This window comes from Oncorhynchus gorbuscha, linkage group LG04 (assembly GCF_021184085.1).
Source record: "Oncorhynchus gorbuscha isolate QuinsamMale2020 ecotype Even-year linkage group LG04, OgorEven_v1.0, whole genome shotgun sequence".
Lineage (NCBI taxonomy): Eukaryota > Metazoa > Chordata > Actinopteri > Salmoniformes > Salmonidae > Oncorhynchus > Oncorhynchus gorbuscha.
Window position 1 is genome coordinate 28316582 of NC_060176.1, and position 16440 is coordinate 28333021.

The 16440-nt window shown below is 44.1% G+C and overlaps 1 protein-coding gene and 1 long non-coding RNA gene across 2 annotated transcripts; one reads left to right on the forward strand and one right to left on the reverse strand.

Moving 5' to 3' along the window:
• The first annotated feature begins 480 nt into the window (after positions 1–480).
• LOC124032965 (protein PELPK1-like) lies at positions 481–5198 on the forward strand. The gene is made up of 3 exons (XM_046344909.1): positions 481–517; positions 1217–1963; positions 5173–5198. Exons 1-3 carry the CDS (start codon positions 481–483, stop codon positions 5196–5198), a joined length of 810 nt encoding a protein of 269 aa, XP_046200865.1.
• A 2661-nt stretch (positions 5199–7859) lies between these two features.
• Positions 7860–14242, reverse strand: LOC124033941. Its single transcript, XR_006838476.1, has 4 exons — positions 13018–14242; positions 9492–9664; positions 9234–9369; positions 7860–9120 (listed from the first exon to the last, which is right to left on the reverse strand). It is a non-coding gene; the product is annotated as an uncharacterized LOC124033941 (long non-coding RNA).
• Between the last annotated feature and the right edge of the window lie 2198 nt (positions 14243–16440).

The following is a 16440-nucleotide window of genomic DNA, read 5'->3' on the forward strand; positions in this document are numbered from 1 at the left end:
TGAGTGGGCATTCTATGTTACATGTCTAGTTTGTCTAGTTCTATGTTTGGCCTGATATGGTTCTCAATCAGAGGCAGGTGTTAGTCATTGTCTCTGATTGGGAACCATATTTAGGTAGCCTGGGTTTCACTGTGTGTTTGTGGGTGATTGTTCCTGTCTCTGTGTTTTGCACCAGATAGGGCTGTTTTTGGTTTTCCACATTTATTGTTTTGTAGTGTTCGTGTTTATCTTTTGTTATTAAACATGAATCAAAGAAACCAAGTTGCGTTTTGGTCCGCCTCTACTTCACCACAGGAATACCGTGACAGAATCACCCACCACAACAGGACCAAGTGGCGTGGTAACGGGCAACAGGAGGAGAGGCAGCAATGTCTGGACTATACTACTTGGGAGGAAATAGACAGGTGGGTGGTCGACCCAGGAGGAGTGCCGGAGCCCGCCTGGGATACGCTGGAGCAGTGCGAAGAGGGGTATAGAAGAATGGAGTTGGAGAAGCAAGCACGGCGGAAGCCCGAGAGTCAGCCCCAAAAAATTATTGGGGGGTGGCACACAGGAACTGTGGCGAAGCCAGGTAGGAGACCTGCGCCAACTTCCTGTGCTTACCGGGGGGCTAGAGAGACCGGACAGGCACCGTGTTATGCTGTGAAGCGCACGGTGTCCCCAGTGCGGGTGCATAGCCCGGTGCGGTACATTCCAGCTCCGCGTATCGGCCGGGCTAGAGTGAGCATTGAGCCAAGTGCCATGAAGCCGGCTCTACGCAGCTGGTCTCCAGTGCGTCTCCTTGGGCCGGCTTACATGGCACCAGCCTTGCGCATGGTGTCTCCGGTTCGCCTGCATAGCCCAGTGCAGGCTATTCCACCTCGCCGCACTGGCAGGCTCGGTGCTCAAGAGCTCCAGTGCGCCTGCACGGTCCGGTCTATCCGTCACCACCTCCACGCACCAGCCCTCCGGTGGCAGCCCCCGCACCAGGCTGTCTCTCCGGCTCATCCTTACAGGTGCTCCCGCCTCTCCCGTCTGTCCAGACCTGCCGGAATCTCCCGCCTGTCCAGAGCTGCCGGAGTCTCCCGCCTGTCCAGAGCTGCCGGAGTCTCCCGCCTGTCCAGAGCTGCCGGAGTCTCCCGCCTGTCCAGAGCTGCCGGAGTCTCCCGCCTGTCCAGAGCTGCCGGAGTCTCCCGCCTGTCCAGAGCTGCCGGAGTCTCCCGCCTGTCCAGAGCAGCCGGAGTCTCCCGCTTCCCAGAGCAGCCGGAGTCTCCCGCTTCCCAGAGCAGCCGGAGTCTCCCGCTTCCCAGAGCAGCCGGAGTCTCCCGCTTCCCAGAGCAGCCGGAGTCTCCCGCTTCCCAGAGCAGCCGGAGTCTCCCGCTTCCCAGAGCAGCCGGAGTCTCCCGCTTCCCAGAGCAGCCGGAGTCCCTCTTCCCAGAGCAGCCGGAGTCCCTCTTCCCAGAGCAGCCGGAGTCCCTCTTCCCAGAGCTGCCGGAGTCCCTCTTCCCAGAGCTGCCGGAGTCCCTCTTCCCAGAGCTGCCGGAGTCCCTCTTCCCAGAGCTGCCGGAGTCCCTCTTCCCAGAGCTGCCGGAGTCCCTCTTCCCAGAGCTGCCGGAGTCCCTCTTCCCAGAGCTGCCGGAGTCCCTCTTCCCAGAGCTGCCGGAGTCCCTCTTCCCAGAGCTGCCGGAGTCCCTCTTCCCAGAGCTGCCGGAGCCCCTCTTCCCAGAGCTGCCGGAGCCCCTCTTCCCAGAGCTGCCGGAGCCCCTCTTCCCAGAGCTGCCGGAGCCCCTCTTCCCAGAGCTGCCGGAGCCCCTCTTCCCAGAGCTGCCGGAGCCCCTCTTCCCAGAGCTGCCGGAGCCCCTCTTCCCAGAGCTGCCGGAGCCCCTCTTCCCAGAGCTGCCGGAGCCCCTCTTCCCAGAGCTGCCGGAGCCCCTCTTCCCAGAGCTGCCGGAGCCCCTCTTCCCAGAGCTGCCGGAGCCCCTCAGCGCGCCGGAGCCCCTCAGCCCAGAGGCGCCGGAGCCCCTCTGTCCCGAGCAGCTGCCCCTCTGTCCCGAGCAGCTGCCCCTCTGTCCCGAGCAGCTGCCCCTCTGTCCCGAGCAGCTGCCCCTCTGTCCCGAGCAGCTGCCCCTCTGTCCCGAGCAGCTGCCCCTCTGTCCCGAGCAGCTGCCCCTCAGTCCAGTGGGGTCATTAAGTAGGGTCGCCGTGGCTAGGAGATCACGGAAGCGGACAAGGTGGGGGACTAAGACTATGGTGAAGTGGGGGCCACGTCCAGCACCAGAGCCGCCACCGCGGACAGATGCCCACCCAGACCCTCCCCAATAGGTTCAGGTTTTGCGGCCGGAGTCCGCACCTTGGGGGGTGGGGTACTGTCACACCCTGACCATAGTTTGTTTTGTATGTTTCTATGTTTTGGTTGGTCAGGGTGTGATCTGAGTGGGCATTCTATGTTACATGTCTAGTTTGTCTAGTTCTATGTTTGGCCTGATATGGTTCTCAATCAGAGGCAGGTGTTAGGCATTGTCTCTGATTGGCAACCATATTTAGGTAGCCTGGGTTTCACTGTGTGTTTGTGGGTGATTGTTCCTGTCTCTGTTTTGCACCAGATAGGGCTGTTTTTGGTTTTCCACGTTTATTGTTTTTTTAGTGTTCGTGTTTATCTTTTGTTATTAAACATGAATCAAAGAAACCATGCTGCATTTTGGTCCGCCTCCATTTCACCACAGGAATACCGTTACAGTTCCCAAGGTAAATTTCTCAGGACCAGATGCTAGAATATGCATATAATTGACAGATTAGGATAGAAAACACTCTAAAGTTTCCAAAACTGTCAACATTTTGTCTGTGAGTTAAACAGAACTGATATTGCAGGCTACAACCTGAGGAAAATCCAATCAGGAAGTTCCCCTGTTTTTGAAACCTCTCTGTTGTTATGCATCCCTATTACCTATTTAAAGGGATATCAACCAGATTCCTTTCTCTATGGCTTCCCTAAGGTGTCAACAGCCTTTAGACCTAGTTTCAGGCTTTTATTTTGAAGAATGAGCGTGAACGACCACATTGCGTAAGTGGATAGGTGGGGGCTCTCAGAGTGAGTTGTGCGCAAAAGTGAAAGGTGGCCATTGTTACTCCCGGTCCTAGTGAAAAGCCAACTGTCCTGGTTTATATATTATCAAATAGATATTTGAAAAACACCCTGAGGATTGATTATAAAAAGCGTTTGATATTTGTCTGTGGACATTATGGATATAATTTGGATTTTTCGTCTGCGTTGTTGTGACCGCTCTTTCTGGTGGATTCCTGGGCATAACGCACCAAACTAACAGAGGTATTTGGATATAAAAAATATCTTCATGGAACAAAAGGAACATTTGTTGTCTAACTGGGAGTCTCGTGAGTGAAAACATCCGAAGATCATCAAAGGTAAACGATTAATTTGATTGCTTTTCTGATTTTCCTGACCAAGTTACCTGATGCTAGGTGTACTTATTGTTTTGTTGAGCGATTGATAAACTTACACAAACGCTTGTATTGCTTTCACTGTAAAGCATAATTTCAAAATCTGGGACAACAGGTGGATTAACAAAAGGCTAAACTGTGTTTTGCAATATTGCACTTGTGATTTCATGAATATTTTCGAGTAATATTATTTGACTGTGACACTATGTTATTCAGCGTTGCTGATGACAATTATACCGGATCCGGGATGGGTGGTTCAGAGAGGTTAAATAGCCCGTACACAGCCTGGAGGTGTGTTGGGTCATTGTCCCGTTGAAAAACAAATGATCGTCCTACTAACAGCAAACCAGATGGGATGGCGTATTGCTGCAGAATGCTGTGGTAGTCGTGCTGGTTAAGTGTGCCTTGAAATCTAAATAAATCATGACAGTGTCACCAGCAAAGCACCCTCACACCTCCTTCTCCATGCTTCACAGTTCACCTACTCTGCATCTCAGAAGGACATGGCAGTTGGAACCAAAAATCTCTAATTCGAACTCATCAGACCAAAGGACAGATAAACACCGGTCTAATGTGCATTGCTTATGTTTCTTGGACCAAGCAAGTCTTCTTGTTGTGACGCGACTATCATTCATATGATGACTGCTATTCATTGAATAATTACCTCCTATGTTTATTTAATACTCAATTAAATTAATCATGTAACAATTAATTAATTCGTAATTATGTTTCCTGAATTAACTCAAGAATATATGGATATCATACCAGTCATCAATCATTTCCTCATATCAGTCTCATTCTGAGTGTTGCATAATCCTTGGATATCTGCACAAACACTAGCCTAAGTGATGAATCGGCGATACACATATTGGCTTAATTATTTCTTTTCTAACTAAACAATTACACATAATTACATAAATACACACACACCGTATAGGTTATATAGATTGCTAACATAATGCAATGAAAAGTCCCTGGTGGACTAACCCGATATGATGGCTTGTTACACAATGGAAAGAGGTGGGGAAAGACAAAGAGCGGGAGAGACAAAGACTACAAGACCAGAAACTTTACATACTAACTGCCGACTGGGAATGATTTGGTCTAGTCTTCAACTTCTTCACTCGTCGAGAGTTTCAGAGGGTCTTACCATTTTCTGGTCTTGTAGTTTTAACCATTTTGTGACATCCGGCTTAAACCATCCGCCTGCTTGGTCTAATGTACATTTCGTTACGAGTCCTTGAAAGCACTCCAGCCTGAAAGGCGGTTCCATCATGTTGACACAAACTCTGAGCTCACTTGGGCATAGCTACTGACTGGCACAAGTTTTGCAAGAAAAACAATTCTCAGTTAGAAGGCTAAAATCACATTTCTATCTTTCCACAAAGAATTTCATATTAAATCATAAGTTTACAACATTTAGATGTAAATCTGATATATATATATATATATATATATATATATATATATATATATATATATATATATATGTGAAAGCTTTTAAAGTTACAATGTTTCCGTCATAACGTATTTCTGATCATTTTAATGACATCACAAAATAGACATTAATTTTCTATATTCCATCTGTCATAATTCCCAATATTTGGATTTTGAAATATATTGTCCCAATGTTGATTGTTTGATGTTTGAAGTTTTTAACTTCTCCATACTGCAGGGGCAAGAGAGAGAAAGTTTACGACTGGTCGTTAAGTCAGAAAACCGTCCCAACTCCCCCAGGAGAGGGGGTTCTGGCTATCTTCTAACATTTGCCTAGCCGATGAGTCCTTTGATTTCCTCTCCAAGGAGAGTCATGACATTCTTATTGGTGTCCTTTAGTAGTGGTTTCTTTGCAGCAATTCGACCATGAAGACCTGATTCAAGCAGTCTCCTCTGAACAGTTGATCTTGAAATGTGTCTGTTACTTGAACCCAGTGAAGCATTTATTTAGGCTGCAATTTCTGAGGCTGGTAACTCTAATGAACTTATCCTCTGCAACAGAAGTAACTCTGTGTCTTCCTTTCCTGTGGCGGTCCTCATGAGAGCCAGTTTCATCATGGCACTTCATGGTTTTTGCAACTGCACTTGAAGAAACTTTCAAAGTTCTTGAAACTTTCAAGATTGACTGACCTTCATGTCTTAAAGTAATGATGGACTGTCGTTTCTCTTTGCTTATTTGAGCTGTTCTTGCCATAATATAGACTTGGTCTTTTACCAAATAGTCTATCTTCTGTGTAACAACCCTACCTTGTCACAACACAACTGATTGCCTCAAACGCATTAAGAAGAAAAAATATTCCACAAATTATCTTTTAACAAGGCACACCTGTTAATTGAAATGCATTCCAGGGGTACTACCTCATGAAACTGGTAGAGAGAATGCCAAGAGTGTCCAAAGCGGTCATCAAGGCAAAGGGTGGCTACTGAAGAATATAAAATGTATTTAGATTTTTTTTACACTTTTTTGGTGAAAACATGATTTCATAGTTTTGATGTCTTCACTATTATTCTACAATGTAGAAAATAGTAAAACTAAAGAAAAACCATTGAATGAGTATGTGTCCAAACTTTTGACTAGTACTGTATGTAAAAAATATGAACTAGCTAGCGTCAGCCAAGTTATTTTGTTAACTACCTTGATGTTGCAAGTCTCCTCAGCCTCGCAACAGTTTCAAATTTGAACTTAGAAAATTCAGACTGCGACAAGATTCATCTGATGCTTTCCAAATGTAAAATATTATACTGCTCCCTCGATCTCGAGACGCTTGAGCATGCTTACATGCTGACCACACCGCTCGCATTACGTGCACGAGCGTTGCAAAATAAATGTCCACATACATGTTATTTAATCATTTCATCCAAACTGCTTGCGCGCTTCAATGAGCGTCTGGTCTAAAATAGAACTTGGTTCTATTTTTTGACGCATGAGTCGCTGCAAGTCCCACCTCCTCATTGGGTTTTAGGAGCATATACCCCATGTGGGTGATTGAAAGATGAAATGAGGTCCACACTCCAGTCCAGTTGGTGGTGGTAATGCACCATAAAGTTGGTTGCAAACCACGGGAAAACTTATTTAACAATTTATTATCTTATGAATTCATCTCAATCTATAGATATGAATATATCCTATTACAGTCACTTATTCATGTATTATTACCTCAGTCTCCTTCTGAATGTCGTTGACCTCGTAAATCTGCACGAACCCTAGCCTAAGTGATGATTCAGCGATACACAAATTGGCTTATTTATTTACTAACTCACTAAATAATCACACAGAAATACACACACAGTGTAGATTATTTTTTACTAACATAATGCAATGAAACACAGTCCCTAGTGGACTAACCTGATATGACAGCTTGTTACACAATGGAAAGGGGGTGGGGAAAGATAAGGAGCGGGAGGAGACAAAGAGAGTGGAATTATCAAACATACAGTTGAAAAACACACTCACTGTAAATATGGATATTTAGTACCCTAACAACCACTCATTCAGAAAAGGAATGCAATACATATTTATGCGTAGATGTCTTTCTCTGCCGTCTCTCTGTTGAACTCGATAGTTCAATGTGGTGGGTCGATGTAAGTCTGGTGGCCCACCAGAGGTCACAATTTCTAGTTGTAGGCTTCTTTTGTTCTGGAGTGTTCATTAGAATGGATCCATCAGAGGTGTATCACAGTGGTGATAGGGAACTGTTCTTCTTTTGTTCTACATAGACTACTTTAAATTACCCAACTATAGAGATTTAACCATTGGTAACGTATTCAGATCACGCTGCACGCAGACTGGTCTCAATGGTTGATTATTCAGGGTACAGCTAGGACCACTTAACACACCGGCAGCAACCCGGCATGTTTTGGTCTAATGTACATTTCCTTACAAGTCCTTTTATGCTTAGGTAAAAAGGGGCGTTCCATCATGCTGACACGAAGTCTGTGCTCACGTGGGCATGGTTACTGACTTAGCAAATGTTTATGTGAAAAACAATTCTCATTTAGAAGGCTAAAATCATATTTTATCTTCACAACAGTATTCTTATACTTAATCATTTATTTTATACAACATTTAGATGCAAATCTGATCAATACATTGTGAAAGCTCTTAAAGTTACAATGTTACACCATCCTTAATGATATCACAAAATAATAAACCCACCAACCATTCCAAGCGTTTGGATTTCAAAACTAATGTTCCAATGTCAAATCTTTGGATGTTAAAGTTTTTAGCAAGAGTCTCTCTGTAACACTCAGACATTCAATACTGCAGAGCCAAAGGGAGAGTTTCTGCCAGGTATTTACAATCTGGTCGTTAAATCATAAAACCGGGCCAAGTCCCCCAGGAGAGAGAGATTGGCTATCTGTCAGCCATTGGCCTAGCTGATCCGGCACCTTTGATCCTCACCAAGGAGTGACAGTCATGAACAATTATATTGATAAGATACTCAAGTGGCCACTCTAACAATGAAAATACATGTCTTCAAAGATGGAAGGAAGTCGGGAGGAGGCGAGATCAGGTGGGACCATTCTAGTGAATGAGAGGGCAGTTACACGCTTGAACAACATGCATAACACTGATATAAAGTTATTTTTCTACCTTCATTAAATTATTTGATATGGTAATACAAAGTTGGAAAAACTAAAATTGCCCTGCCAACTATTAGCCCATTTACTTGTCTTCTCAGCCAGCCAGAGCTGACACCATAACATCAAAATGCCATAGTGGTAGCTAGTCCACTGAACCATTGAACACCCCAACCAAAAAGAAATAGGCCTAATATGAGTGTATGAATAATCACATTCATATTCTAAGTATGTAATATATAAGATTGTGGTAGGAAGTAGAGAGCAATTTTCTGTTGTGTTTTCATTTTTGTTTCATGGCAGACATTGGCACCACCAAGAGCTGTGTTTTCCAGTCAGGTGAGCTACAATGTTTTGTGAGTCTGTGGTCCCTCAGATCAGTCTTTTCCCTGTGACCTCACAACCATTCTGAGTTTTACAGTGAGGAGAATCTGATGAACATAGTATTTCTGTTCTGGTAAAAAGTACAGGTCAGTCGTGACGGAGTCTAGTGTAGTGGTCTAAGCTCCCCGACTCTGTACCAGATATGCCCCCTGGCAATAGGGATTGGGCCCCCTGGCAACAAGGATTGGGCCCCACCTCGGCCACCCTCGGTCTATGCCCCTACAATGTTTCAATCTTTACATTTCCAGCTGTGAAAAACAAAAATAAAACATTTAAGAAAAAAAAAGGTTCAGGTCGGTCAACCCATGGACAGTGCTGAATTCCAAATCGACCCCTTCTCGTAGCCCCTTCTCGACCCCTTCTCGTAGCCCCTTCTCGACCCCTTCTCGTAGCCCCTTCTCGACCCCTTCTCGTAGCCCCTTCTCGACCCCTTCTCGTAGCCCCTTACATTTACATTTACATTTAAGTCATTTAGCAGACGCTCTTATCTCGACCCCTTCTCGTAGCCCCGAAACAGTGACACTGCATGTGTCATGTTTAACTCCACTGAAATCCATTGCAAGCCTAAGTGGGCAATCAGAGTACATTTTTAGTACGAAGTGTTGAAAGTAGGACTGATCAAAGTAATGAATCAGTTTAATCTATTGGCAGTCCTCTCATCCCTCTTTACAAGACCTCAGAACTCTTGTCTTGTGTGTCAGGAAGGATGTTCTGTTCGCAAGTCTGTTGTTGAAGAGAAAGTATATTATTCATCATTACCAAACAGATCACCCTCCTCCAACAGTTACATCAAGTAAAAGAGACCGCCCCTCTCCCTGTCTTCACTCACTACCTACCTACATCGCACGCTTTCTCAATCACAGGCAAGCACTCCAATGCACACTATACGGCAGGTTAGTGGAACAGTTGGCAAAGACCAGTTGGTGTAGGCTAGTTTCAGTCAGAGCATCAGTGATGACATTGTGACTGAGGCTACAACACAGGAAGAGAGGAAGAGAATGAGTGGTCAATAACTGATCAGACAATACTTACCTGCACAAAATGGATCGATGGACACACACACACACACACACACAAAACTAAAACATACTCACCCCAGCACTTGTCCTATGTGCAGGTTTGTATGGAGGGGCTGTAGGTGGTGGTCTGTGAATTGATAGTGCCAAGGTCCAGTTCTGGCAGCACCTCTGAGTAGCCCAGAACAAGATATCCACAGGCCTGCCAGTCTAGCTTGGTCTTCAAGAGGTCCAGCTCCCCATCTGAGACTCTGCACAGGGACACAGCACACATCAAAGTTTTGCTGAAACTTGGAAGATAAAACCAAAATATTCTCTTGGTTTTATCTTCCCAGTTTCAGCAAAACTATATATATGTATATATATATACACACAAATGAGTTTGATTTGTCACATGCGCCAAATACAACCTTAGTGAAATGCTTACTTACAAGCCCTTAACCAACAATGCAGTTAAGAAAAATAAGTGTTTAGTAAAAAAATAGATAAGTAAAAAATACATGTAACAAATAATTAAAGAGCAGCAGTAAAATATACAGGGGGTACTGGTACAGAGTCAATGTGCGGGGGCACCGGTTAGTCGAGGTAATTGAGGTAATATGTACATGTAAGTAATATTTACATGTAGTTAAAGTGACGATACATAGATAATAAACAGAGAGTGGCAGCAGCATAAAAGAGCGTGAGGGGGGTCAAGCAATGCAAATAGTCTGGGTAGCCATTTGATTAACTGTTCAGGAGTCTTATGGCTTGGTGGTAGAAGCTATTGAGAAGCCTTTTGGACCTAGACTTGGTGCTCTGGTAACACTTTCCGTGCGGTAGCAGAGAGAACAATCTATGACTAGGGTGGCTGGAGTCTTCCTCTGACACCGCCTGGTATAGAGGTCCTGGATGGCAGGAAGATTGGCCCCAGTGATGCACTGGGCCGTACACACTACCCTCTGTAGTGCCTTGAGGTCGGTGGCCGAGCAGTTGCCATACCAGGCAGTGATGCAACCAGTCGAGCTGCTCTCGATGGTGCAGCTGTATAACTTTTTGAGTATCTGAGGACCCAAGCCACATTTTTTCAGTCTCCTGAGAGGGAATAGGCTTTGTCTTGCCCTCTTTATTACTGTGTGTTTGGACCATGATCGTTTGTTGTTGATGTGGACACCAAGGAACTTAAAGCTCTCAACCTGCTCAACTACAGCCCCGTCGATGAGAATGGAGGAGTGCTCGGTCCTCCTTTTCCTGTCGTCAACAATCATCTCCTTTGTCTTGATCACATTGAGGGAGAGGTTGTTGTCCTGGCACCACACGGCTAGGTGTCTGACCTCCTCCCTATAGGCTGTCTCATCGTTGTCGGTGATCAGTTGAAATCCCTGTTGAAATCAGCAAACTTAATGATGGTGTTGGAATTGTGCCTGACTATGCAGTCATGAGTGAACAGGGGGTACAGGAGGGGATTGAGCACGCAACCCTGAGGGGTCCCCGTGTTGAGAATCAGTGTGGCGGATGTGTTGTTATCTACCCTTAACACCTGGGGGCGGCCCGTCAGGAAGTCTATGATCCAGTTCCAGAAGGAGGTGTTTAGTCCCAGGGTCCTTAGCTTAGTGATGAGCTTTGGGGGCACTATGGTGTTGAATGCTGAGCTGTAGTCAATGAATAGCATTCTCACGTAGGTGTTCCTTTTATGCAGGTGGGAAAGGGCAGTGTTCAGTGCAATAGAGATTGCATCATCTGTGGATATGTTGGGGCGGTATGCAAATTGGAGTTTGTCTAGAGTTTCTAGGATAATGGTATTGTTGTGAGTCATGACCAGCCTTTTAAAGCACTTCATGGCTACAGATGTGAGTGCTACGGGTCGGTAGTCATTTAGGCAGGTTACCTTAGTGTTCTTTGGCACAGGTGGTGTGCTTGAAACATGTTGGAATTACAGACTCAGTCAGGGACAGGTTGAAAATGTCAGTGAAGACACTTGCCAGCTGGTCAGCGCATGCTTCGAGTACATGTCCTGGTAATCCGTCTGGCGCTGCGGCCTTGTAAATGTTGCCCTGTGTAATGGAAATTTTAATGTTTGTGCTTTTCTTAGAACTAATTTCTGTGTTTTATTCATGTGCCATTCTATGAACCAATTTACAGTCAACCAAAAGTGGCTGACTGTACAACTCCTCACTATCAGTAGCTGCAATTTGGCAGTACGCCCAGACGTTGTTTCGAGAAGGAACAAAAGATATCTCAGTTTAAAGGTCTCAGCTTAGAGAGGAGAAGCCTCGTGAGGTGTTGGTCTGTCACGTGTTATGAAACAGTTATTGGTCAGTCACATGAATGAAACAAAACAGTAATGATTAATTAATTATGCTAAATTCTGCAAATATAACTTGTCTGTGTATTGCCGTATATAAGACAACTTTTGGGTCTGCCCAAGGAGAGCTCCTGATTGACATGTGTACTATGGTGCATTGAGTTCGTTGGAACCACTCCAGCACGCTGACAATAAACAATTATTAATTTAAGATTGACATTGAGTGTCCCTGCTTAGGATTTTTCCACAACACCTGTTTAAAGATCTTACTTATATCGTCTATGGAGGGCGTGATCACACAGTTGTCTGGAACAGCTGATGCTCTCAGGCATGTTTCAGTGTTACTTGCATCAAAGCAAGCATAGAAGTAATTTAGCTCGCCTGGTAGGCTCTTGTCCCGGGTCAGATCACGCTCATTGGCTACAGACCTCTGATATGTCTGAAAATATATTAAATACCGAAAAGATCCTAAATTATATTTGAAGATGAATGCATGGCATTTGGTTCAGTCAATTGCATTAATCTCTTTCCTCCGCTTGTCTGCCTCTCACTCTGTCTGGCTTAAGTACTCGCTACAGGAAACATTGTTTCAACTCACTGTTTCCGCCTCGCCAATGAGCTCCGAACAGACACAGCTGTATTTGCACAAGGGAGAAGTGTTCAGGTAGACTAATTCATGACATTTCTACTGGAGATTTGGGATGAGCAATTATGTTGCTATTTCACACTGAGACGTGCTGTGGTTACTTAGGCCTATCGAGAAGGAGAGTGTTGGAAAGATTTTTTAAATACAGTGAGGAACTATTGTCATTCGCAATGGATGTAAAACACTCTGTTGACTTTGTGTGAGGTGACGGGAAAAAAACACAGAAGCGCCGCAGCTCATAAGTGGTGGTGAGTTAAGACAATCAGAATTACTATCAGACATCCCCATATGGGAATATTTATACTTTATGTGCTCAAGAAAAAAAAGATACAAATAAACATGAACAAAGGGCAAACAATTCACAATGAAACAATGAATGTGCACGAAAAAGCGGGAGACAGAGCGCATTCTGGCGAGAGACAGCCGACTAGTGCGTCTTCGCCACACACACACCTCTCTTCCCTTCATATTGTGTTGACACTTTAAAATTAGGGATGTCATTTATGAAAATATTAAGCTATATTACTTTAGTTTAGCCTACAACAGAAAATGCACGTGAAACGTTAAAGTTCACTGCCTAACAGACAAGTCAAAACAATTCTGCTGGCTTGCGTAGCAATAAAGCACAGCACTTAATTTGATTTATTTCGGATACATATGGGTTCGATACAGACCTGGATCAGATTCTCCCTCATTTCGGATATATTTTGGGTCGGATCTGGTACACCTTGGACCTGAATCAGATCGGGCTTTGATTTTCACACAAACAAATTGCGGGTCCTGTCCTGGGAATTTCACAGATTCAATTCAAAAACAGGCTCTCAAAAACGGATTACCAAAATATGATTTAAAAAAAAAATAAAGCATGATTCATTTTGAACAGTGGAAAAGTTGACAACTTTCAGAGCCTTGCTCTCCATCGTGTTTCTATTTAAGCTGACCATTCAAGTAGGCAATTCAATGGTCATACAAAAAAGTGAGGGGGAAAATGGTCCAGAAATAAGCTAATAACACTAAAATAATGACTGGTCTCCTTTCAAAATTAGATTTATTTTCATTCAATTAGTCTTTTCAAAAACAAGACCAGGCATCAAAAGAAGGCCAAGGAAATATGCAAATTCAACCATTGAGACTAAGCATGGATAATGGATAAGCGTTATTTGACGTTCAACATTTACTGACACCGTGTTTGAACATCATTAGGCTATACAGTATATCACACAATAGGTATATAGTCTAACTATATTATACTTGCATCTACTTATTGTCTGAGGTTGCATTGCAGTTTATCTTTCACCAGTCTGAACACAAAAGTTAAGGTGCGAGAAAGAAAATCACATTCATGCAACATTTTTGAAAGAGCTGTATAGGCAATGTCATCACCAGGTTACAGGGGCAAAGTTAAACCTGTTATAAAAAAAGGTTATGTCCTGTATAGTCCTACTGTGGAATGTCTATTCCTTTACCATTTTCATTCTTCTGCAGGTGTGGCAGAAAGCTTTTCTTCTTCCTTTGCCTACACTGTCTGGAATGTTCTCCTCATTGACACTATTTTTGGTTCATCCAAAAAGGACAGCCATTCCCAAGTCTGATTCTTCTTGCACATGTCCATGCCTTCAATGGCAATACTGACTGCATTTGACTTAGCTTTTTGCAATTGATCTAATATTGCCAAATCCTTTCTGAATCGATCATTCTTTTGTGACAGGAGCTCTAAATCGACTGGAAGCACCATAGAACATACCTTCAGAAAACGGGCTAGGATCAACTCAACAATCTGAACAGTTAACTCAAAAAAGTCTGTGTCGGTCCACATGGTAAGCCTATCAAACACAAGGTTCTTGGATACCTCAATGTCATCAAACAAGCATGCATTTCCTTTAACAAGGCCTCTCCCATCTTCCTGCCATTCCTTGAGTTTGGTAACAAGGGTTTGGTATCTTTCTTTCATCTCCAACACGTTTCCCTTCAAAGTTAAGGCTCTCCAGAGAGGATCAATGATAAGCTTGGAAACCAGACCCAGAGCTCTGCATCCGGCCTTGAACTGTTGAACCTCCAAATCAGCAACAACTGCCGCAAGCAAACTACTCTCAGCTCCGTACGTACTGGTAAACTCAACCAAATCATCATGGATGCTATACACCCCAGCAGAATTATGAAACAGACCATCTATTCTGTGTCCAATGGATAGAGACAAAGGAACTTCATCAAATTCTTTTTTGCTGGTCAAAAAGGTTTCGAACGGAACAAGCTGACCGTCCTCTGCCCATCCAAGCTCTTGCACAGCATCACTCACAGAACTCACCAAACGCATTGTTCTAGACTCCAACTCTGTTGTCCCAATGTTAGGGGAGCTATGGACTCCTACTTCCTTATCTCCTAAAATCATATTTTCCCAATGTAGAAGACTTGCTTTTGCCTGGTGAGCAAAGCCATCAATCAAATGTAAGCCACAGAAGAGCTGATTTACAAGGCACATCATTGTCTTTTCAATGGAACTAAAGCCACAATGTTATGCTGGTGAATGAGGACCCAAAAGCGACTTAACAGAAACAGAGTCTTTATTCCAGTCTTAAACAAAAACGATACTCCTGGATATTATCTTAGGTAAATACAAAACAGGAAAACTGAAATCCTCTCGTCAGTAGAGAGGAACGACTGGAGACGCGACCACAGACTGCAGGTCGCTTCGGGAAGGCACAGGCCGTAGCTGACATAGACACCTGCTCACACGCAGCATCTGAAGAAGGCAAAAACACGACAGGGCGGAACAAGGACACAGAACAGCAAACATCAAACAAGGATCCGACAAGGACAGAAGCGGAAAACTGGGAGAAATAGGGACTCTAATCAGAGTGCAAAATAGGGGACAGGTGTGAAAGAGTAAATGAGGTAGTTAGGAGAATGGGGAACAGCTGGGAGCAGGAACGATAGAGAGAGAGCGAAAGAGGGAGAGAGGGAGGGGGAGAGAGAGGGATAGAAAGAGGGAAAGAACCTAATAAGACCAGCAGAGGGAAACGAATAGAAGGGAAGCACAGGGACAAGACATGATAATCAATGACAAAACATGACACACAATGTTTCTCAACCATCAGTGGTAGGATGTCTGATCTGTATTCAGCGAGGATTTGTTCAAATTTCTTTTCGGAACCAGTCCCAGCACCAAAACACTTTGAAAAGGTTACAAAAATCCATCTCATCTGTTGCATTTCACCACTCGTAACAATTTCATTGATCATTTTCCTGCAAATGTCAACTTGGTGGTTCTCTGGGCATGGGGTTTGCTCTGTGACCTCAGAGTGAACGTCAGACTCCTTTAAGCAGAAGTCAGTGGGTCCATTATCTTGGCCAAGCTTGACAGTTTCATCTGTTTCGATAGAGATGATCTCTTCAGCATGCAGAGACCATGCAGTCCTTGCATCAGCGACCAGATATTTCAAACCGGTCTTGTTAACCATCTTCTGGGAGTTCATCTTCTCCTCTGTATCATTTGCCTCTTGTATCCTTTTCAAATCCAATTGTCTTTTTTGACAATCTTGCAGGTGGATTAGCTTCTTTTTTCTTGTATTGTCTAGTCACAAGCGGTATTATAAACACTTGTTTTGAAAAGTCTTCATTTGCGACATGTTTCCGTTTAGCCATTCGTTTCAGTTTAGATGAAATATGTATGGCAAATTGACAGCGTTTCTGATTTTGCAAATCTAGATCAAAATTATATTCCAGTATATCATAGACAGTATACATATAAGCCATTTTTGTATTTTTTGAAAACTTATGAACCTCATACATTACGCCATTTGTCAGTAACTGTGAGTCAAGTTTTGTTTTGGATGGTGGTTTGGATCTCACATCAAGTTCCACACCTATTTCTTTGCACAAGGGGTAGCAGTTTTTCACCACTTTCTCTGCAAAGGACATAACGTTTGCCTTTTTAATTTTGCTGACAGGGACCTTCGTTTTTCCGGCTGACAATGTGAGTCCAGTCTCGTTGGAGAGTTTCTTCACAGACTGAGGAACTAGGCCTACTCGTCTACCTCTATGAAATTTCTCTGCCTTCGTGTCTCTTACTTTGCAAGTGGCTCTTTCTCCCTTTTTCC

What these genes read in the sequence shown, in the direction of transcription:
- LOC124032965 (XM_046344909.1), top strand. Translation starts at nt 481, where the DNA reads ATGGAGTTGGAGAAGCAAGCACGGCGGAAGCCCGAGA. An exon ending in AGCACGGCGGAAGCCCGAGA is followed by an intron (nt 518 to 1,216) that starts GTCAGCCCCAAA and finishes TGTCCAGAGCAG; the next exon opens with CCGGAGTCTCCCGCTTCCCA. An exon ending in AGAGCTGCCGGAGCCCCTCA is followed by an intron (nt 1,964 to 5,172) that starts GCGCGCCGGAGC and finishes CAACTCCCCCAG; the next exon opens with GAGAGGGGGTTCTGGCTATC.